This window comes from Chiloscyllium plagiosum, unplaced genomic scaffold (genome assembly GCF_037043375.1).
Source record: "Chiloscyllium plagiosum isolate Xiang-an unplaced genomic scaffold, Cpla_swu_hap1 HiC_scaffold_3, whole genome shotgun sequence".
In the NCBI taxonomy this organism is placed as follows: domain Eukaryota; kingdom Metazoa; phylum Chordata; class Chondrichthyes; order Orectolobiformes; family Hemiscylliidae; genus Chiloscyllium; species Chiloscyllium plagiosum.
The window spans coordinates 41,976,037-41,999,643 of record NW_028270141.1 but is presented as its reverse complement, the minus strand read 5'-3'; the positions used below and the strand labels follow the sequence as shown (position 1 = coordinate 41,999,643).

At 40.9% G+C, this 23,607-nt stretch overlaps 1 protein-coding gene across 3 annotated transcripts in view; it reads right to left on the bottom strand.

The window, feature by feature from the left end:
* Nucleotides 1–23,607, bottom strand: part of lyst (lysosomal trafficking regulator) — a 360,509-nt gene that overhangs the window by 29,768 nt on the left and 307,134 nt on the right. For all 3 annotated transcript variants that reach the window (XM_043680014.2, XM_043680023.2, XM_087978632.1), the window contains 9 exons: nucleotides 19,087–19,232; nucleotides 18,906–19,002; nucleotides 11,604–11,665; nucleotides 11,442–11,497; nucleotides 10,500–10,652; nucleotides 9,084–9,328; nucleotides 8,764–8,830; nucleotides 4,766–4,922; nucleotides 1,374–1,514 (listed from right to left, as the gene is read on the bottom strand). In XM_043680014.2, coding sequence (XP_043535949.2) covers nucleotides 1,374–1,514; nucleotides 4,766–4,922; nucleotides 8,764–8,830; nucleotides 9,084–9,328; nucleotides 10,500–10,652; nucleotides 11,442–11,497; nucleotides 11,604–11,665; nucleotides 18,906–19,002; nucleotides 19,087–19,232 — 1,124 coding nt within the window. The remainder of the gene's footprint in view (nucleotides 1–1,373; nucleotides 1,515–4,765; nucleotides 4,923–8,763; nucleotides 8,831–9,083; nucleotides 9,329–10,499; nucleotides 10,653–11,441; nucleotides 11,498–11,603; nucleotides 11,666–18,905; nucleotides 19,003–19,086; nucleotides 19,233–23,607) is intronic.

Here is a 23,607-nt window from a genome sequence, read left to right as displayed (position 1 = left end):
CAAGTTTGCAGATAACAACAAAATTGGAGGTGTTGTGGACAACAAAGACAGTTACCTCAGAGTACAATGGGATCTTGATTAGATGGGTTAATTTAGATGGGTTAATGGGCCGAGAACTGGCAGATGGATTTTAATTTAGATAATGTGAGGTGCTGCATTTTGGAAAAGCAAATCAGAGCAGGAATTATACACTTATTGGGAAGTCCTGGGCAATGTTGCTGAATAAAGAGACCTTGGAGTGCAGGTTCATAGTTCCTTGAAACTGGAGTCGCAGGTAGATAAGATAGTGAAGAACACATTTGGTATGCTTTGCCTTATTGGTCAGAGTATTGAGTATAGAAGTTGGGAGATCATGTTATGGCTGTACAGGACATTGGTTAGGTGGTTAGGCCACTTTTGGACTTCTTCCTATAGGAAGGATATTGTGAAACTTGAAAGGGCTCAGAAAAGATTTACAAGGATGTTGCCAGGGTTTGGAGGATTTGAGCTACAGGCAGAGGTTGAATAGGCTGGGGCTGTTTTCCATGGAGTATCGGAGGCGGAGAGGTGATGTTACAGAAGTTTATAAAATCATGAGGTGCGTTTTTATGATAAATAGACAAGGTCATTTCGCCAGGGTGAGTGAGTTCAGAACTAGAGGATATAGGTTTAGGGTGAGAGGGGAAAAATTTAAAAGGGACCTAAGGAGCAACGTTTTCACACAACAGGTGGCGCATGTATGGAATGAGCTGCCAGAGAAAGTGGTGGAGGCTGGTACAATTATAACATTTAAAAGGTATCTGAATGGGTATATGAATAAGGGTTTAGAGGGATATGGGCCAAGTGTTGGCAAACGGGACTAGATTAGGTTAGGATATCTGATGGCATGGACAAGTTGGATAGAAAGGTCTGTTTCCATGCTGTACATCTGTGACTAATACTTCATAGTAGGACCTCATGTTATTTCATTATTTATTTTGCACTTATATATTCATCACAGCATATCATCACCATGAATGATGATAGAAACATGCAAGATTTTCCTGACCATGAGTACATTTTTGTCCAAGACATAAATTTGGTTTCTGATATTTGCATATGTAATTTGGCTTGTAGATCCTAATAGGCTTGTTATGAAATATCCATTTATACCAAGTTAAAAATCACACAACACCAGGTTATACTCCAACGGGTTGAATTGGAAGCACACTAGCTTTCGGAGCGACGCTCCTTCATCAGGTGATTGTCCTCAGGTGAAGGAGTGTCGCTCCAAAAGCTAGTGTGCTTCCAATTAAACTTGTTGGACTATAACCTGGTGTTGTGTGATTTTTAACTTTGTACACCCCAGTCCAACACCAGCATCTCCAAATCATGACTACATTTATACCATTTACCTTCTCTATTGACCAAGAACTCTGGAAGATAAAAGAATTCTGGAATGAGCTCTTTCACATCAGTCATAGATTCATATGAGGACAGGCGCCAGGTAGTATTCATAGAGTGAAATGTTCGATCTGGGATATCAAAACTTTGATCTAAATACAGAACACAATTCAGGATTACTACTATAGAGAAAGGGCTTATATTTTATATAGAATGTCTTATGAGCACTAGATATCTTAAAATGCTTTACAGACAATAAGCAACTTTAAAGAGGAAACATTGTTGTAATGTAGGAAACACAGAAGCTAATTTGCATCCCACAAAATGTGATAATGACCACATATTTTTAGATTAGATTAGATTCCCTTGAGTGTGGAAACAGGCCCTTCTGCCCAACCAGTCCACACCGACCCTCCGAAGAGAGTAACCCACCCTGACCCCATTTCCCACTGACTAATGCACCTATGGGTAATTTAACATGGCCAATTCATCTGAACTGCACATCTTTGAATTGTGGGAGGAAACCGGACCCGTCCTGAAGAAGGATGTTAACTGTACATTCTCTCCACAGATGCTGTCAGACCTCCTGAGTTCACCCAACAACTTCTGTTTATGTTCTTCAGATGTTGGTTGAGGAATAAACATTGGCCAGAAGAGCTAGGATAACTTTCCTAATCTTCACTGAAATGGTGCCGTGGGATCTTTTGCATCTACCCAATAGATAGATGGGGTCTGTTTAATGACTAATTTGAAAGATGACACCTCCAACAGTGCAATACTTTCTCAGTACTGAACTGTAATGCAGGCTTGATTTTCATGCCCAGAAATTTCATGAAAATACTTAAGATGAGGCCTAGGCAATGATTTTCCACTTTATTCCTCTACTACTAAAGCCAAGGATCCCATGCCATTTTTTAAAATCAGCCTTCTCATATTGTCCTGTCATCTTGATAGCTTTGTTTATGTGAGTGCATTTGTGTTGTTGTTTCTGCATCTATTATCAAGGAAGAAAGAGCAAGACATTGAGATAGAAATTGTCCTGTTGGGCAGACACAGCATGGGTTCATGAAAGGCCAATACCTCCACCGTATCTGGTCCCAGGAGGACCAGTTCCATCGCAGAACACAGATGGCATCCTTCTTTAAAGACCATAATTTCCCTTCCTACGTGGTTGAAGATACCCTCCAACACATCTCATCCACGTCCCACCCCTCCAACTGCAACAAGGACAGAACCCCCCCCGGTCCTCACCTTCCACTCCACCAACCTCTGCATAAACCACATCATCCGCCGACATTTCCACCACCTACAAATGGACCCCACCAACAGGGATATATTTCCCTCCCCACCCGCTTTCCGCAAAGACCGTTCCCTCTGTGACTACCATGTCAGGTCCACGCACCCCCCCAACAACTCACCCTCTCCTCCTGGCACCTTCCCCTGCAATCACTGGAATTGCAATACCTGCGCCCACACCTCCCCCCTCACCTCCTTCTAAGGCCCCAAAGGAGCCCTCCACATCCATCAAAACTTCATCTGCACATCTACCAATGTCATTTATTGTATCCATTGTTCCCAATGCGGTCTCCTTTACATTGGGGATACTGGACACCTTCGCGCAGAGAGCTTTAGGGAACATCTCCGGGACACCCGCACCAATCAACTCCACCGCCCCGTGGCCGAACATTTCAACTCCCCTTCCCACTCTGCCAAGGACAGGCAGGTCCTGGGCCTCCTTCACCGCCACTCCCTCACCACCCGACACCTGGAGGAAGAACGCCTCATCTTCCGCCTCGGAACACTTCAATCCCAGGGCATCAATGTGGATTTCACCAGTTTCCTCATTTCCCCATCCCCCACCTTACCCTAGTTACAACCTTCCAGCTCAGCACCGTCTTCATGACCTGTCCTACCTGCCAATCTTTCTTCCCACCTATCCCCTCCACCCTCCTCTTCGACCAATCACCTTCATCCCCACCTCCATCCACCTACTGCACTCTTAGCTACCTTCTCCCCAGCACCACACCCCTCCTTTCATCTCTCCACCCTGGAGGCACCTGCCTCATTCCTGATGAAGGGCTTTCGCCCGAAACGTCGATTTTCCTGTTCTTTGGATGCTGCCTGACCGGCTGTGCTTTTCCAGCACCACTCTAATCTTGACTCATGAAAGGCAGGTCATGCTTAACTAATCTACTGGAATTCTATGAAGACATTACGAGGACAATGGACAACGGGGACCCAGAAGATGTGGTCTATCTAGATTTCCAAAAGGCATTTAATAAAGTGCCACAGAAAAGGCTGTTGCATAAGATAAAGATGCATGGTGTTACGGGTAATGGATGAGCATGGATAGAGGATTGGTTAACTAACAGGAAGCAAAGAATGGGTTGATTCCGAAGTTGGGAAGGTTGGCTTACGAGGAGAGACTGACTAGACTGGGATTATATTCATTGGAATTTAGGAGAATGAGGGGGAATCTTATAGAAACACATAAAATTATGAAGGGAATTGATAAGATACAAATAGAGAGGATGTTTTCACTGCTGGGTGAAACTAAGACAACAGGGCACAGTCTTAAAATTAGGGGGAGCAGATTTAGGACCGAATTGAGAAGGAACTTCTTCACCCAGAGGGTTGTGAATCTGTGGAATTCCCTGCCCAGTGAAGTAGTTGTGGCTTCATCATTGAATGTTTTTGTAGCTAAGCTAGATACTTTTTTGAACAGTAAAGGAATTAAGGGTTATAGTGAGAGGTTAGATAGGTGGAGCCGAGGCCCCAAAAAGATCAGCCATGATCATATTGAATGGCAGAGCGGGCTCGAAGGGCCAAATGACCTACTCCTGCTCCTAGTTCTTATGTTCATATGTTCATCCTTTTATATTATGCTATTTACTTCATTGTGTCCCCTTATTCTTTCTATTAAAATGTATTACTTTACACTTATGAACTATACACACTTCAGAAACTATTACAAATTTAACTCTAGGACTGAACAGACTTAGGATTTTCCATAATCGTTCATTTAAAATCTCAAATTACTTTACTTGTAATTCTTTCTTTTTACTGACATTATTTTGGTGACTTAATACTTCAAATTGCTCAAAACTTTGGACTTTAAATAATAAAACTCCTTTAATAACATAGAGCTCCAACAGAAAAAGTGAAAGTAGATACACGTTCTTTTGAAACCTAAATTGTTATATAGTTGAGGAAGACAGTATCAGTTAATTCTCTCATTAACACCTTTGAAGTACAGGATACATATTTCTAATTTATATAATAATATTTACAAAGTTTTCAAATGCTAATATGTTACTGGACTGGATGTTGCTGTTTCCATCTTAATTCTATATGGCAGAATTTAAGATGAGCAGCAACTACTCGTTGGTTTATTAGATCTTACCCTGGTAAGCCAGGAACATTTTGGTGAATGGTGGCATCCTAACTAGGAAGTGCAAGACTGTTCCACTGTTTGAATAATGAGACCCATAATGATACGGCTGTACAGGTGGCATTGGATCATCTTCCTGAGCCCCTTTACGATATTCCTCCTCCAGATACTAATGAAAGAAAAAAATACATTTGCTTAGCCACATTAGGTGATGACTGAGGCTGCTGATGGTGAATATACAGCAAATTGATGATCGTCTGCAAATCTTTTAAATCATCCTAAAACTGGAAAATCAGACAATAAACAGTTGCTGAAAAATCCAAAGTAGCACTTGATGTGCTTTTTTTACAAGTTTACTCTCAGGATCTGGTGTTGCTGACTAAGCCAGCATTTATTGTCTATCCCTTGTTGCCCTTGAGACAATGGTGGTGAGCTGCTTCCTTGAACAGCTGCTGTCTGTTTGGTGTAGGTGCACCCACATTGCTGTTAGGGAGAAATATCCAGAATTTTGACTCACTGAAGGAATGGCGATTTCTTTCAAGCTCAGGATGGTGAGTAGCTTGGAAGAGAACTTGCATATGGTGCTTTTCCCTCCTATCTGAAATCCTTGCCCTTCTAGGTGCTACTGGACATCAGTCTGGAAGGTGCTGATAAAGCCTTCGTGAATTTATGCAGGGCATCTTGCAGATGGAGCACAGCATTGCAACATAGTGTCAGTGGTGTATGAATGGAATTGTTGTGGTTTTGGTGCCAATAAAGCAAGCTTTGTTCCGGATGGTGTCAAACTCCTCGAGTGTTGTTGGAGCTGCACTCATCCAAGCAAGTGTAGAGTATGCCATCATACTCCTGACTTGTATTTTCTGGATGATGGACAGGCTTTGGAGTGGCATAAAGTGAGCTACTTGCTGCAAGATTTCTAGCCTTTGACCTGTTCTGGTAGCAACAACATTAATATGGCTAGTTCAGTTCAGTTTCTGGTCATTGGCAACCCCAAAAGATGTTGATAGTGGGAGATTCAGTGATGGTGATACAATTGAATATCATGGGGCAATGGTTAGAAATGGCCACTGCTGGGCATATGTGAGATGTATATGATATGTACTTGCCATTTGTCAGCCCAGAGCCTGGATATTGTCCAGCTTTTGTTGCATTTGAGAATGGACTGCTTCAGTATTTGAGGAGCTGCGAATGATGTGGAACATTGTGTTATCATTGACAAACATCCTCACTTATGACCTTATGTTAGAGGGAAGGCCATTGATGAAGCAACAATAGATGGATTGGGCCTGGGACATGATGTTGGGGAACTCCTACAGAGATATCCTGGAGCTGAGCTGACTGATCTTCAACAACCAGAACCATCTTCGTATGTACCAAGTATAATTCCAGCTAGCAGAAAGTTTTACCTCTGATTTCCATTCATGCCAGTTTTGTTAAGGCTCCTTGATGCCACATTCTTTCAAATGCAACTTTGACGTCAAGGGCCATCACTCTCGCCTCACCTCCTGGAAATCAGCACTTTTGTTAATATTTGGACCAAGTCTGTAATGAGGTCAGGATCTGAGTAGCCCCAATGGAACCCAAACTGGGCATCAGTGAGCAGGTTATTGCTAAGTAAGTGCTGTTCGATAGCACTGCTGATGACATCTTTCATCAGCTGGCTGATGATTGAGAGTAGACTACTGGGGTGATAATTAGCTAGGCTGGATTTGTTCTGTTTGTGGTGTATAAGATATTCCTGCAGCAAATCGCTACAGGGTCAGGTAGATGCTAGTTTGGTAGCTGTTCTGGAACAACTTGGCTACGGATGCAACAAGTTTTGGAGCACAGGATTTCAGTGCTATTGCTGGAATTTATCAGGGCCCATGATCTTTGCAGTATCCAGTGCATCCAACCGTTTCTTGATAGCACATGGAGTGAATCAAATTTTGTGTGCACACTAAAACCATATCAGGCACATGCCACAGGCCATAACAGTCTTGTGTCCACCTAAAATTGCCACTTAGTCCATTGACATTCAATTCTTTTTTGGGGGGTTGTAATTTTTTTTAGATTTTTTTTTTAGATTACATTACAGTGTGGAAACAGGCCCTTCGGCCCAACAAGTCCACACCGACCCGCCGAAGCGTAACCCACCCATACCCTTACATTTACCCCTTACCTAACACTACGGGCAATTTAGCATGGCCAATTCACCTGACCCGCACATCTTTGTGACTGTGGGAGGAAACCGGAGCACCCGGAGGAAACCCACGCAGACACGGGGAGAACGTGCAAACTCCACACAGTCAGTCGCCTGAGGCGGGAATTGAACCCGGGTCTCTGGCGCTGTGAGGCAGCAGTGCTAACCACTGTGCCACCGTGCCGCCCATATTCAAGACCCTTTTGTGAAACCGGTTTCAGTGTAAGCAGACCGCTGTGGTCTATTTCCTCAAAATAAAAATCAAATAAATCAGCTATCTTTAAAACGAATTGCTCAAATTTGCAAGAAAAAAAGTACAACATTTTTGCTTAACTCAACACAAAACTAGGAAAACATAAAAAAATGTGCAGCAATAAGCCATACAGCCCTTTGAACCTACCCTGCCATTATACAATAAGGTCACAACTGATCTTCAAGCTCAATTCCTGCCCAATTTCCTTATGTCATGATGCCATTAGAGGCCAAACATATATCGATCTTGGCCTTGAGTATAATCACAGCTCAGTACAGCCTTTCCCCCAATGTTAATGGATCTTTTCAGGAAATTTCAGAATCTGTACCTTCACCAAAACTAAATCAGCGCTTCTTTGGGAAAAGCCTAATTGCATAGTAAGCTATACAGTTGAAATCTGTCCATGAATTTTGAGATATAATGTTTTCGGATAAGCAGACCAACAAACAAGGGCAAAAACATTACCTTTACCCACCATCAGCAGTGGAGATAAAAACTAGAATAGATTGGTCAAATATCCCTTTCATGAAATCTGATTATAATGTTCTAAATCATGAGCAATTTTTCATTAACTGATGATATACTTGTTGGCAGTTCCCTGTTTGATCTTTCTGGCCTTCTCTTTAATTACCAATGCACCAACACCAGTCCAGAATTCAGGGAATTTTGAAAAATCAATGCATCTATCACTTTCAGAACTACAAGCTGAGGGCCAAATCCCAAAGTGGCCTACTCTTCTTTTTTTAATATCAAGAAACACAAAGGAAGTTTCCAAATTAATATCTTGTAAACAGGTATACAGGAAGCTTTTAAATGTTCAACATTAAATGTTTCTGCTGCCTAGGAATAAATGGCATCATTTGTGAATGGTGGTTTCATCAATCTGCTTTTCTCAACAGTCTTGCTGTAATTTATACTATAATTGAAATACTGAATAGACACTGTAAACCTTAAGCCTCTTATTTTCTATGACTGCTTATTTGGATTTTACGTGAAATTAGTTTAACAAGTAGTCCAAGATTCTACATTAGGTTCTAATCCAGTTACCATGCACCCCAATACTGGGCAGTGAGATGGAGAATGGGTAATTCATTTTTATAAAAATTCTTTTGTGGAATGAGTATGACACTGGAAATGCCTAAATGTATTGCTCATCTCTAAATGTCCTTGGGAAGGTGGTGGTGAACTGCCTTCTTGAACTCTTGTGCCATTTATTCCATGATGTAATGTGCTCAAGATGACCTTTTAACCTTTGGTCTGCAATGAAATCCAGCCAAGATTGATGGGGTATTCGATTAGCCGTTAAGTCTTTTACAAAATGAAGATGTGAGGGTCTCAACTGAAAAATGAAGGAAAAAGTAAACCGTTCTGAGACTACAGCAACAGGCAGTGGAGCTGTGCTCTGAACATATGTTGCACTTAGCTTAAGAGTACTTGATGAAATGCAATACAGCCTAAAATGATAAAAAAAAAACCTTTTCTCAGCATCAACCACCTTCTGCTGTTTAAAAAATTATTAGAACAATTCTCCATTTATCAAACATGAAAAGATCACAATTTATTTTAATTACTCACCTTATAGTTATCCACATAACGATCTTCCTTTTCTTTGGATTGTACGGCAATAGGTTTCAGAAGATTTCTGAAAAAAATTGTGTTGCGATCAAAATAAAGCCTCAAACAAGAAGTTACCCTAAAATATATGTTTAACAATTCCCAATACAGTAAGTTCCCTATTCCATTGTCGCTTGACACCATAAGGAGTAACTCAGACACTTTTGTTCCACAAGGAATTACCCAGTGAAACCAATATATTTGAGGACATTGTACATCTGTTATGAGATTTATATCCAATGTGTGTGTGCATGTGCGCATGTATATAATACAAAAATTACCTGTAAATAGCAGGTTCATTTAGGTCAACTGTTTCACTAGAATAGTCCCTCATTACGAAAGGAAAAACAGGATACTGCATAAGATCATTGAAGGAGCGACCTGCATGTTTATTCAAATGGGTCAAATACTCAAAATTTGTAATCTGTCCTGAGCACCACAACTGGGTCAGAGCTGAAATGTTCCCATATTCTAATAAATTTGGTAGGTTGGAAGTAAGAATGTTGTGATGAACATCATCCCGAACCTATATGGGAGGAAGAAATAGAATTAACTAAATGAAGAATCATTCAATCAATAAAAATGACATCAGTTAACAGCTTTATAAGCCAATCAGCAGGTGAGAGGAAGTCTCTGAGATTGTCAATGTCATCAAAAGAAGCAGGCAAGAGGATGACCCTGAGGCAGGCAGTCAGCAGCATGAAATAATTGTAAGGTTTTATTAATACAAAGGTGGTGGAGTTCCCATGCATTTGGTAGCCTTTTCCCCCTCAGCAGACAGGATGACAAACTTGGAAGGTGCTGTCAAAGAAATTATGTTGAGTTACTACAGTGTACCTTGTAGAAGATATACACTGCTGTCACTGTGCACTGGTAGTGAAGGGAATGCTGGTTAAGTTGACTGCTTTGCCCCAGATGAGTATTATTGGAACTGTATTCATCCAGGCAACTGGTAAGTATTCCATCACACTCTAGACTTGGTGCTTTGAAGATTGTGGACAAGAGCAACTACTTGCCACATAAATCACAACTTCTTTCTTGCTCTTTTAGCCACAATATTTATATAGCTCGTCCAGTTCAGTTTCTGCTCAATGGCAATACCCAATTATTACCCAATACCCAATGGCAATAAATGATCAAGCCAATAAATATCAAGGAGAATTACAGAATTCTCATTTGTTGGAGATGGTCATTGCCTGGCATTTTTCCAGCACAAATGTTACTTTGCAACTATTGAGACAATTTTGCCTAGGTCTTGCTGCATGGCTATAAGTTGCTTTGTTATCTGACTCATTGCAAGTGATGTTCAACATTGGACAATTATCAGTGAACATCCCAACATCTGACCTAATGATGGAAGTATGACTCTAGACATTGAAGAGTCTTCATCCGTTTTCCATTAACTCCAGTTTTATTACTAGGGCTCATTGATGCCATACTTATTTAAATGCTGACTTGATATCAAGGATGGTCACTCTCACCTCAACTCAAGTTCAATCCTTTTGTCTACGTTGAACCAAAACTGTAACTGAGGTCAGGATCTGCTTCTTGTAGAACACATAAAACAAGAACCTCATCTCAGCTAAGACTTGTAGAAAAGATAGAAGGGTGAGTGGGTGAAAGGCGACAACATTGTAACTACAGTTTTGCTTCTCATCTCTAAAATAAAAGTAATAAAATGAAAATGAATCCAATACCTTTGTATTGTCAAATGCCAGAAGAAGCGTTCTGCCATTGATTAGAAAGATTTCCAAGGCATTGTCACGCAGCTGCCACCATCGCTTGTGAACCTCTTTAATTTCTTCATAAGTCCAGGAGAATGAAGCTGGCTCAGTTTCCACTCCAGAACTCTGTAAAATAACAATATCATGGACTGAAATTGTATTTTTCATAAATACTGAGTTATAAAGAATGCATGTGTATTAATATGGGTTACTTAATTTCTGCAGAGCATCTTAACTACTTCCAACAAAATAGAGATACAAGAACACCAACTTTCCTGCTCCCCTTTGAATGATGACATAGTACTTTATGTTCTCCTGAATGTCATGCAAAAGTCAGAAAAAATCTGACAACATAGGCCTCCTTCAGTAATGCACTAATGTGCTTGTCTGTTATGGGCTTAAACTTACATTCCTTCTGAATTAGAGGCAGGAATACAAGCTAGCTCAAGACTACTTCTCATTTGGAATAATTGCAAAATCCAACTATTTTTGAAAAATTCTATTCCAAATTGCACTAAACTTTACTTTTATTTTATTTAAACAGTAAGAATGTTATTAAACACAATCACAACTATACAGTTTAATGTATAAAGGATATGGTTTATTAACTCAGTTACATACACGACCCTCAACTTTACATATTTTGTCTTCCATTGTAAAGTGAATCCAATAGGTTTGTTTTTAACAAAAACAGAAATTGCTGGAAATTCTCAGCAGGTTTGGCAGCATCTTGGAGAAAAATTACAATTAACATTTTGGGTCCGGACACTCTTCAGATCTGAAACGTTAACTGATTTCTCTCCACAGATGCTGCCAGATCTGCTGAGTTTTTCCAGCAATTTTTGGTTTTTGTTTCTGATTTCCAGCATCTGCAGCAGTTTTAAGTTAGCTTTTAAAATATGATTGTGTACTTACAGGATGTTCGAAGGCATCAGCAGCATTATCCTCAACAAAATACATTCCTGACTCCCCTGAAAAGCAACACATTTCTGTCAATTCCCTACATCAATTGAAATGAAATATCTTAGGACACAGGTCTAGTAACAATTCATGGGAAAATTCACAATGGTTACTCACCTAAAAGGAGTTCACCAAGTGTTTCTCGAGAGGGGGCAACATTGATGCATTTGCGAATGAACCTAGTGAAGAAAACAAAATGTTGGTTTCAGTGAGATAAACATCAATCAAGGTAATCACAAGACAAATGTGTCTCTTCTTCCATAACAAGGTTATTTTATCCTGGATCCAAAGTGGATTTGGATCTCTATTTGGAACAAAAGAATTTGTAATGCAATGAGAATAGAATCTCAGAATTGTTATGGTGTCAGAGACGACATTTGGCCTAGAGAATCTGCACTGGCTCTGAGAATTTTAACTTGGTACCAAATCTCCTGCCTTTTCCTAATTCTGCACATTGTTTCTATTAAATAACTATCCAGTGCTCTCTTAAATGTCTCAATTGAACCTGCTCCCACCATAATTTCAGGCAATGCATTCCATACCTTAGCTACTCGCTGTGTGAAAAAACGTTTTTCTCACGTCACGTCTGCTTTTTTTTATTTCAAAACAATTGAAAACTGTGCCCTCTGGCTCTCATCCGTGAATGATTGATAACGGTTTTCCCCATCTAATCAGTTCCTCTGGGGAATGCAGCCAAATTCCAGCTGCTAAAAGGGGAGCAGAACAAGAGGGAGAACATTTAGTGGTAGGAGATTCAGTGGTGAGGGGTACAGATAAGTGCTTCTGATGCCACAGCAGGGATTGCAGGATGATGTGCTGCCTTCCTGGGGCCAGGGTCAAAGATGTCATTTAACGACTACTCTGAACGGGGAAAGAGAACAATTAGATATTTTGACCATAGGTAGAAAGAGGAATGAAACAAAAAGAGGAGCTAACGAAGCAATAGATTACACTGCCATATGCTAGTGAGTGTAGAAATAGAATAGAATAGGCAGAAAGAAAAGATGAATGCATGGCTGAAGAGCTTGGGGTAGGGTAGTGAATTTTGATTCCTGGATCGTTGGGGAAGTGGAAATCCCTGTTTCTGGAAAAAGTGTCATCCTTATAAGTCTGACAGATTGTACCTGAACTGGAACAGAATCCTTGAGGGGAAGTTTGCTGACGGGGTTGGTGTGGGTTTAAACTAATTTGGCAGGGAAACAGGATACAGAGTGGAGATATAGTCAGGGGCAATGTACAGACAACTATAGAACAACCAAGTCATTCTGGAAGACAGGCGAGTATAGTCAAGTTATAGCACAGGGGAGCATGGCAAGACAGGGCGGCACGGTGGCTCAGTGATTAGCACTGCTGCCTCACAGCGCCAGATTCGATCCCTGTCCTGGGCGACTGTCTGTGTGGAGTTTACACATTCTCTGCATGTGTTTCCTCCGGGTGCTCTGGTTTCCTCCCACAATGCGAAGATGTGCAGGTCAGGTGAATTGGCCACACTAAATTGCCCATAGTTATAGGTGCATTAGTCAGGGGTACAGGAATGGGTCTGAATGGATTACTCTTCAGAGAGTTGGTGTGGATTTGTTGGGCTGAAGGGCCTGTTTCCATACTTTCGGGAAGCTAATCTAATCTAAGGCTGGATGGCACTTATTTTAATGCAAAGTGTCTTGCAAGTTACATATGGTTTCAGGATGTTGATTAACACATGGGGGATGTAATCTCATGGCTATCATGGAGACACAGTTAAGGGAGGGACAGGGCTGGCAGTTCAATGTTCCAGAGCATAGAATCTTTAGATGAGATGAAGGTGGGGTGTAAAAGAACAGGTGATGTTGTACTATTGATCGGGGTATCAATTACTGCAGTAAGTGGGTAAGATACAAATAGGAACAGAAGCAGGTCATTCAAGCATCAAGTCTGCCATTCAATAAGATCATAGTTGGATCTTAGACGGTTCCTCAAATGAGGGCAGAGGGTCAATCATTTTGCTGGGGGTGTACAATAGATCCGCAGTCAGGGAGAGACAGAAAGGCAAATCTCAGAAAATGTAAAAATACTAGGGCGATTCTAGTAGGGATTTCAACTACCGAAGAGTTCCTTCTGCAGCTGTACAGGGCCCTGGTGAGGCCGCATCTGGAATATTGTGCGCAGTTTTGGTCTCCAAATTTGAGGAAAGACATTCTGGCTATTGAGGGAGTGTAGCGTAGATTCACGGGATCAATTCCCAGAATGGTGGCCTATCTTACGCTGAAAGATTGGAGCGACTGGGCTTGTATACGCTTGAGTTTAGAAGGCTGAGAGGGGATCTGATTGAGAGGTATAAGATTATTAAAGGATTGGACACTTTGGAGGCAGGAAGCATGTTTCAGCTGATGGGTGAGTCCCGAACCAGAGGACACAGTTTAAAAATAAGGGGTAGGCCACTTAGAACAGAGTTGAGACGAAACTTCTTCACCCAGAGAGTAGTGGGAGCATGGAATGCTCTGCCCCAGAAGGCTGTGGAGGCCAAGTCTCTGGATACTTTCAAGAAAGAGTTGCATAGATCTCTTAAGGATGGTGGAATCAAGGGTTATGGGGATAAGGCAGGAACAGGATACTGATTGAGGATGATCAGCCATGATCATAATGAATGGTGGTGCTGGCTCGAAGGGCAGAATGGCCTACTCCTGCACCTGTTGTCTACTGTCTAAGGTAAAAACGCTGTGAAAGGCTGGGGTGGGAGTGAGACTACTAAGATTTATCTAGTAGAACCTGTTAAGCCAATGGGTACAAAATCCTTCTTGGGCAGGTGTGTCTCTGTCTGTTTGTGTGGTGCCTAATTTTATAGAATGAAGCCAGGTAAATGGTAAATGTGGCAGTGGGGAGCATTTCAGTAAGATTATAGATATTCATGGATAAGGACAAAGATGTTCTGGAAATAAAGGTTCTGAACTCAGGGAAGGCCAATTTTTATAAGACAAGACAGCATCTGGCCAAAGTGGACCAGCAGCAGCTCTTGCAGGAAAATCCTCATCAGAACAATGGGAGACTGCAGGGTCAACATATTCCAGAGAAGCCTCAGTGTCAAGGGATGAACCTGAATGAAGGGAAGAAAATGCAAAAAAAGGTGGCACAGTGGCTGGCACTACTGCCTCTCAGTGCCAAATTCAATTCCAGCCTTGGGCGACTGTCTGTGTGGAGTTTGCACATACTCCCAGTGTCTGCGTGGGTTACCTCGGGTTTCTCTGGTTTCCTCCCACAATCCAACGATGTGCAGTCCAGGTGGATTGGCCATGCTAAATTGCCCATAGTGTCCAGGAATGTGTAGGCTGGGTGGATTAGCCATGGCAAATGCAGGGTTACAAGGATAGGGTGGGATGTTCTATGGAGAGTCAGTGTGGACTTGTTGGGCCAATTGGCCTGTTTCCACACTGTAGGGATTCGACTAGAGTCATAGAGATGTACAGCATGGAAACAGACCCTTCGGTCCAACCCGCCCATGCTGACCAGATATCCCAACCCAATCGGGTCCCACCTGCCAGCACCCGGCCCATATCCCTCCAAACCCTTCCTATTCATATACCCATCCAAATGCCTCTTAAATGTTGCAATTGCACCAGCCTCCACCACATCCTCTGGCAGCTCATTCCATACACATACCATCCTCTGTGTGAAAATGTTGCCCTGTAGGTCTCTTTTATATCTTTCCCCTCTCACCCTTAACTTACGCCCTCTAGTTCTGGACTCTCCGACCCCAGGGAAAAGACTTTGCCTATTTACCCTATCCATGCCCCTCATAATTTTGTAAACCTCTATAAGGTCACCCTTCAGCCTCTGACGCTCCAGGGAAAACAACCTCAGCCTGTTCAGCCTCTCCCTATAGCTCAAATCCTCCAACCCTGGCAACATCCTTGTAAATCTTTTCTGAACCCTTTCAAGTTTCACAACATCTTTCCGATTGGAAGACGACCAGAATTGCATACAATATTCCAACTGTGGCCTAACCACTGTCCTGTACAGCCGCAACGTGACCTCCCAACTCCTGTACTCAATACTCTGACCAATAAAGGAAAGCATACCAAATTCCGCCTTCACTATCCTATCTACCTGCGACTCCACTTTCAAGGAGCTATGAACCTGCACTCCAAGGTACCTTTGTTCAGCAACACTCCCTAGGACCTTACCATTAAGTGTATAAGTAAAAACAATGACTGCAGATGCTGGAAACTAGAGTCTAGATTAGAGTGGTGCTGGAAAAGGACAGTAGCTCAGGCAGCATCCGAGCAGTAAAATCGACGTTTCGGGCAAAATCCCTTCATCAGGAATCCTGATGAAGGGCTTTTGCCCAAAACGTCGATCTTACTGCTCCTTTGATGCTGCCTGAACTGCTGTGCTTTTCCAGCACCACTCTAATCTAGATATTAAGTGTATAGGTCCCGCTAAGATTTGCTTTCCCAAAATGCAGCACTTCACATTTATCTGAATTAAACTCCATCTGCCACTTCTCAGCCCATTGGCCCATCTGGCCAAGATCCTGTTGTAATCTAAGATAACCCTCTTTGCTGTCCACTATACCTCCAATTTTGGTGTCATCTGCAAACTTACTAACTGTACCTCTTATGCTCGCATCCAAATAATTTATGTAAATGACAAAAAGTAGAGGAACCAGCACCGATCTTTGTGGTACTCCACTGGTCACAAGCCTCCAATCTGAAAAACAACCCTCCACCACCACCCTCTGTCTTCTATCTTTGAGCAAGTTCTGTATCCAAATGGCTAGTACTCCCTGTATCCTGTGAGATCTAACCTTGCTAATCAGTCTTCCATGGGGAACCTTATTGAACGCCTTACTGAAGTCCATATAGATCACATCTACCGCTCTGCCCTCATCAATCCTCTTTGTTACTTCCTCAAAAACCTCAATCAAGTTTGAGACATGATTTCCCACGCACAAAGCCATGTTGACTATCCCTAATCAGTCCTTGCCTTTCCAAATACATGTACATCCTGTCCCTCAGGATTCCCTCCAACAACTTGCCCACCACCGACGTTGGGCTCACTGGTCTATTGTTCCCTGGCTTTTCCTTACCACCCTTCTTAAACAGTGGCACCACATTAGCCAACCTCCAGTCTTCCGGCACCTCACCTGTGACTATCGATGATACAAATATCTCAGCAAGAGGCCCAGCAATCACTTCTCCAGCTTCCCACAGAGTTCTAGGGTACACCTGATCAGGTCCTGGGGATTTATCCACCTTTACCCATGTCAAGACATCCAGCATTTCCTCCTCTGTAATCTGGACATTTTGCAAGATGTCACCATCTATTTCCCTACATTCTATATCTTCCATATCCTTTTCCACAGTAAATACTGATACAAAATACTCATTTAGTATCTCCCCCATTTTCTGCGTCTCCACACAAAGGCCGCCTTGCTGATCTTTGAGGGGCCCTATTCTCTCCCTAGTTACCCTTTTGTCCTTAAATGTATTTGTAAAAACTCTTTTGATTCTCCATAATTCTATTTCCCAAAGCCATCTCATGTCCCCTTTTTGCCCTCCTGATTTCCCTCTTAAGTATACTCCTACTTCCTTTAGACTCTAAGGGTTCACTTGAACTGTCCTGTCTATACCTTAAAATGCTTCCTTCTTTTTCTTAACCAAACCCTCAATTTCCTTAGTCATCCAGCATTCCCTATCCCTACCAGCCTTTCCTTTCACCCTAACAGGAATGGATTCTTGTTATCTCATTTCTGAAGGCTTACCATTTTCCAGCCGTCCCTTCACCTGCGAACATCTGCCCCCAATCAGCTTTCGAAAGTTCTTGCCCAATACTGTCAAAATTGGCCTTTCTCCAATTTAGAACTTCAACTTTTAGATCTGGTCTATCCTTTTCCATCATTATTTTAAATCTAAAAGAATTATGGCCGCTGGCCCCAAAGTGCTCCCCCACTGACACCTCAGTCTTCTACCCTGCCTTATTTCCCAAGTGTAGGTCAAGTTTTGCACCTTCTTTAGTCGGTACAAGCACATACTGAATCAGAAAATTGTCTTGTACACAATTAACAAATTCCTCTCCATCGAAACCCTTAATACTATGGCAGTCCCAGTCTACGTCTGGAAAGTTAAAATCCCCTACCATACCCACCCTATTATTCTTACAGATAGCTGAGATTTCCCTACAAGTTTGTTTCTCAATTTCCCTCTGACTATTAGGGGGTCTATAATACAATCCCAATAAGGTTATCATCCCTTTCTTATTTTCAGTTCCACCTAAATAACTTCCCTGGATGTACTTCCAGGAATATCCTCCCTCAGCACAGCTGTAATGCTATCCTTTATCAAAAATGCCACTCCCCCTCCTCTCTTGCCTCCCTTTCTATCCTTGCTGTAGCATTTGTATCCTGGAACATTAAGCTGCCAGTCCTGCCCATCCCTGAGCCATGTTTCTGTAATTGCTATGATATTCCAGTCATGTTCCTAACCATGCCAAGAGTTCATCTGCCTTCCCTGTTAGGCCCCTCGCATTGAAATAAATGCAGTTTAATTTATTAGTCCTACCTTGTCCCTGCCTGCCCTGACTGTTTGACTCGCTCCTGTTCTCAGCTGTACCTGTCTCAGATCGATCTCTTTCCTCACTATCTCCCTGGGTCCCTCCCGCCTCACCTTACAAGTTTAAATCATCCCGAGCAGCTCTAGTAAATTTCCCTGCCAGTATATTAGTCCCCTTCCAATTTAGGTGCAATCCATCCTTCTTGTACAGGTTACTTCTACCCCAAAAGAGACTCCAATGATCCAAAAATGTGAATCCTTCTCCCATACATCAGCTCCTCAGCCATGCATTCATCTGCTCTATCCTCCTATTCCTGCCCTCACTAGCTCGTAGCACCTGGAGTAATCCAGATATTACTACTCTCGAGGACCTCCTTTTTAAATTTCTGCCTAACTCTCTGTAATCTCCCTTCAGAATCTCAACCTTTTATTGTAAAGTCCAAGAGCATGGGCCGCTTTAAAAAGAAATTAGAAGAATGAAGTGACATTAAAAAATACTAGCAGGTAACATTCTGGAAAATCTAAATAGTTCTAAGTATATCAGGGGCAAAGAATAACCAGGGAAAGAGAGTGAAGCCATGACATTCACTGTGCCACTTTGATAGAGGCTGTAGTTAAGTAGAGAAATGTTGCTAGTAGACTGACTTAGATTCCTCTCTATTCTTTAGATAGTGAATATTTATTTCATTTACTTAAGAGGCAAAACTAAGCACAATTGAATTTATTACAAATTGCAAACCTGAATACATTTGTCAATGGAAAAGCGAACTCATGTTTTCAAATAAGGAAAATGCTACGAATTAGTAATATTCCTCGCAAAAAAGGCATATTGCCTGAACACACTTAAGAATAGTTTAAAAGTTATTAGTAAATTCAGATTAGGTATACAGTATACCTGATAGGTTCACTTGTTGCTTTATCCTTTACAATTGATGAAAAAGAAGAATGAGATTTATCTTCAAACAAGAATGACAATGGTGGCTTCAGTGGTTCTGCAACAAACAAAACAAAAAGACTGTTGGCAATCCAAGCAAATTAAAGTGACAGAAAACATATGACTCATGACATCTTTTTACCTTCTGGTTTTTGTCTGTCTCTGAGCAAGTATTTGTTAGGTATGGTCAAATAACATCTCTGTAAACGTCGCCGCTCTCTGTTGGGACCTTCTGTAGGATCCAGTTGCCATGAAATTGGGTAAGAGACCGGATCATACCATACTGCCCTTGAAATTAAAACATTATATGTTCAAAGCCAGTTGCACATTGTTTTTCTTCATTTCACTCGTACTGACAGTAAATTATGATCAGCAGAAGTCTGGTATTCAACATTAATCTTGCTTCTAATCTCCTTAATTTGTACTTTAGCATATGAGGATACTAATCAATCAGTAATATTTTACTTTGCTTTTGTGAGTGTTGCTCCTAGCTAAAATTACATCATATCGTGTAAAGCACGAGGACAGAGATATAAGACAAATTTAAAAGAGCGTTTCACATTCAGTTGCAGAACAGTCACTTATCCTTTGCTCTCAGTTGTACCTATTGTTCACTGAACTATTCAACAGAGTACTTATTTTGTACACAAGGTGGCAATCTATTCCATAAATTAACAAGTCGTTCATCCTTAAGTTATATTTTTGCTAAGAAAGAGATAAACTTGAATTTACATAGTGGCCTGAAAACTCTGTACACTCCAATACACTCACAGCTGATCAAATACTTCTGAAGTGTAATCACTGTTGTAATGTAATGTAGGAAATATGGCAGCCAGTTTACAAGGTCTCATATCCGGTAGTATGATAATAACCAAATAAGCTATTTTTGAGATATTGTTTGAAGGATAAGTATTGGTCAGGGCAATGTGAAAACTTCTCTGTTCTTCTCAAAATTGTGCTGGGGATCCTTTATGTCTTTGATAAAGCAGATAGGATCTCAGATTAACATCTCATTTGAAAGATGACATCTCTGACAGTATAGTGTTCCCTCAACATTTCATGAAAGATCAACTAAATCTTTGGCTCACGATTCTGGAATGGAACTTGAGTCACTTTCTGACCTGGAGGTGAGAATTCTACCAGAGGAGCCACAGCAATCAGTGTATGTTTTCCATTTTTATCCCATATTCTGCATAAGTAAGTATCCATTGATATTCACCCTACTCAATTAAAATACTTATAATATGAATCTTCACTATTTTTCCTGTTATAACAGTGATTTAACCATCATTGCCTTTATTCAAAGTTCATTATACTTCATTTCAAACCTTTTCTGCTATTGCTTTTTTTTTCTAATTATTAACCAAGTGTACAGAGGTGCTGGAACTGCAGATTCACCAAAGGTTTGTTGATCATTAATCCTGTATTCCTTGGATTTTGTTGTCAGCTTAAGCTCAGTAGTATCACTTCACTCTGAGTCAGAAGGCTGGGTTAAATTCCAATTCACAGAGCTGAGCACATGATGTAGGTTGACAGTCTAATACTGGTTTATGCCCAAAATGTCGATTCTCCTGCTCCTCAGATGCTGCCTGATCTGCTGTGCTTTTCCAGCATCACACTTTTCAACTCAAACCTGGTACAGTACCAAAGGAACAATGCAATGTCTAATATGTAATCTTTCAGATGAGACAGGAGTAGGCACTGTTAGAGGCATTCAATAGTCAAGGGAACAGGCTAGTGGTTCTGCAATTAACAATTCAATTTAGGCATGGGACTCTCTCCCTAGTTCCAGGGCAAAGGATATCACTCAGAGGTTGCAGAATATTTTGAAGCTGGGATGGTGGATGGAGAAGCAAAGGCAGTGGTCCATGTGAGAACTAACAATATAAGAGTTTCAGCAGTTGAAATAAAATTCAAAATCAAGACCTCAAACCCAGAGCCATACATTGATCAATTCAACATGTGTAAAATAAAATGTGTTCATATGTGACTGAAGAGATGCGTATGATGGGGTACTTTGGACTCCCTGGGGCATTGAGACAAGGTCTATGGGGGGAACCATCATTATGAGATGGAAGGAATGTTTCTCGACATGTATGAAACCAATGTCCTCAGAGGAAATTTAAACTAATTTGGCAGGGGAAAACACAACATGAAGCATTAGAGAGGAAAAGCAAGATGCATAAATGGCTAGGGTCAAAATACAATTAAAAGATTAAGACTCTCACAAGGAATAACGGTGAGACAGTCAGAGATGGGTATAGAATTGATTTGTGTAGATGCATGGAACTTTAAGAATAAAACCGGTGAACTGCAGGGACAAGTCACCATATCAAAATGTGATACAATAGCAATAACTTTAAAGAGAGTGAGGAGTGTGAACTAAATTTTCCTGGTATCAAGGTATTTGGCAAAGATTAATCAAGTGTAAAAATAAATATGGGGGTTGTAGTTTTAATCAAGGAGACTGTTACGAGAACTAAAAAGAGAGATGATTAGAGATCATAAACAGAATGTGCTTGGTAAGAATTAGTGAATAGACAAGCTCTCATGTCATTCTACGTGGACACTACAGATCATCAAATAGTCGGATGGAGGTAGAGAAACAAATTTGCAGGCAAAGGCAAAAGCTACAGTGTAATGGTAATTGGGGGACTTAATTTTCCTAAAACAGGATGTTTTCAGTTCAACAAGGAACAAAGTTGTGCTGGATTTAGCTCTGGGGAATGAAATGGTGGACAGAAATATTAGCAATTATAAAATCAGGATTAGAATAACTATGGAAAAGAACAAGCAGCAATACTTTGGCAAGCATTCCTATGAGAGGAAAAGGAAAGGAAAGGAAAATCCAAAGCCACAGCATCCTGGATGACTAAAATATAGAAGTTAAATAAAACATAAATGAATGAGGCTAATATTAATTGGAATGCTGATAAAACAATAGAGAAAAAGCTGACTATTGAAAGCATATAAACAGAGAAAACAAAAGTGGCAAAAAGAAAGCAAGAGACAGGATTAGCTGCCACCACCACAGACAGCTCAAAAGTCTTTATTAGAAACATCTACTCAGCAAAAATGTACAGGTTGTTCTGCTATAACACGCATTTCATCAGCACGAATTGGCTATAACAACTGACAGATTGTGGACATTGTTTGGATAACACAAATGTTCTACTGAGCAGATATCATGATTTTCTACAGCGGTTCTCCACAATGCGATTTTCTATAGTGCGAGTTTGCAGAGGAGTGCAACTCTCGTGCTATAGTTAAAACTCTCGCCCTGTAATTAAAAAGAAGTTTGGGTCAATTAAGCATTATTAACATCTTATCGTGGAGGCATATAACTTGCTTGAGGTGTTACATGAGCTGAAAATGTGTTGTTGGAAAAGCGCAGGTCAGGCAGCATCCAGGGAACAGGAGAATTGATGTTTTGGGTATAAGCCCTTCTTCAGTCTTATGAGGTGTTACATGAGCACTTTGCATCTTTCTTTATGAAATAGGACGGTACCATTGTCATACTAATGAGGGAGACAGAAGAGTTAGAACAAAAATAGAGCGTCAGAGTCATACAGCATGGAAACAAAGCGTTCAGTCCAACTAGTCCGTTGCCAACCAACATCCCAAACTAAACTAGTCCCAGTTACCTGCACTTAACCCATATCCCTCCAAATATTTCTTATTCATGTGCTTATCTAATTGTCTTTTAAATGTTGTAACTGTAGCTGCATCCACCACTTCCTCTGGAAGCTCATTCCACACACAAACCACTCTTTAAAAAAAATTGTCCCTCATGTCACTTTTAAATAGTCTTCCTCACACCTTAAAAATATATCTCCTAGTCTTGAAATCATCCACTCCAGGGAAAAGACACAAGCCATTCAACTTATCTGTACTCATGATTTTATAAATCTCTATAAAGTTACCTCTCAAGCTCCAGTGAAAAACGTCCCAGCCTATCCAGCCTCTCCTTACAACTCCAAACCTCAATTCCCAGCAATATCCTGATAAATCTCTTCTGAACCCTTTCCAACCTTAACAATATCCATCATGTAACAGGGTGACCAGAACTGGACACAGTACTCCAGCAGATGCCTCACTAACGTTCTTTTAATTGTACAAGTCCTGCTCTTTTTGTTTTATCAAAATGCAATACCTCGCATTTATCCAGATTAAACTCCAGCAGGCACTCTTCAGCCCATTAACCCAACGGATCAAGATCTCTTAGTAATCTTAGATATCCTTAATCACTGTCCACTATACCACCATTTTGGTGTCATCCACAAACTTGCTAACCATGCCTTCTATATTCTCATCAACGCTATTTATATTAATGATAAATGAAGGTGTACCCAATACTAAACCCTGTGGAATACAGCTGATCACAATCTCCAAGTCTGAAAAACAATCTTCATCATCACACTTTGTCTCTTGCCAATATGGTATCCAATTGGGAAGTTCACTCTGAACCCCTTGTAATCTAACTATACTAATCAGTCTACCATGCCAAAGACTTTACCAAAGTAAACAAAGTTTACTGCTCTACTCTCTATCTTCTTGGTTACTTCCTCAAAAAATTCAAACAAAGAGAAAAAGATAAAAGAGCAGATACTAAAAGGTTAACATTTCTCAAAATAAACTGGATGGATTGAGAACAGAGGAAGTT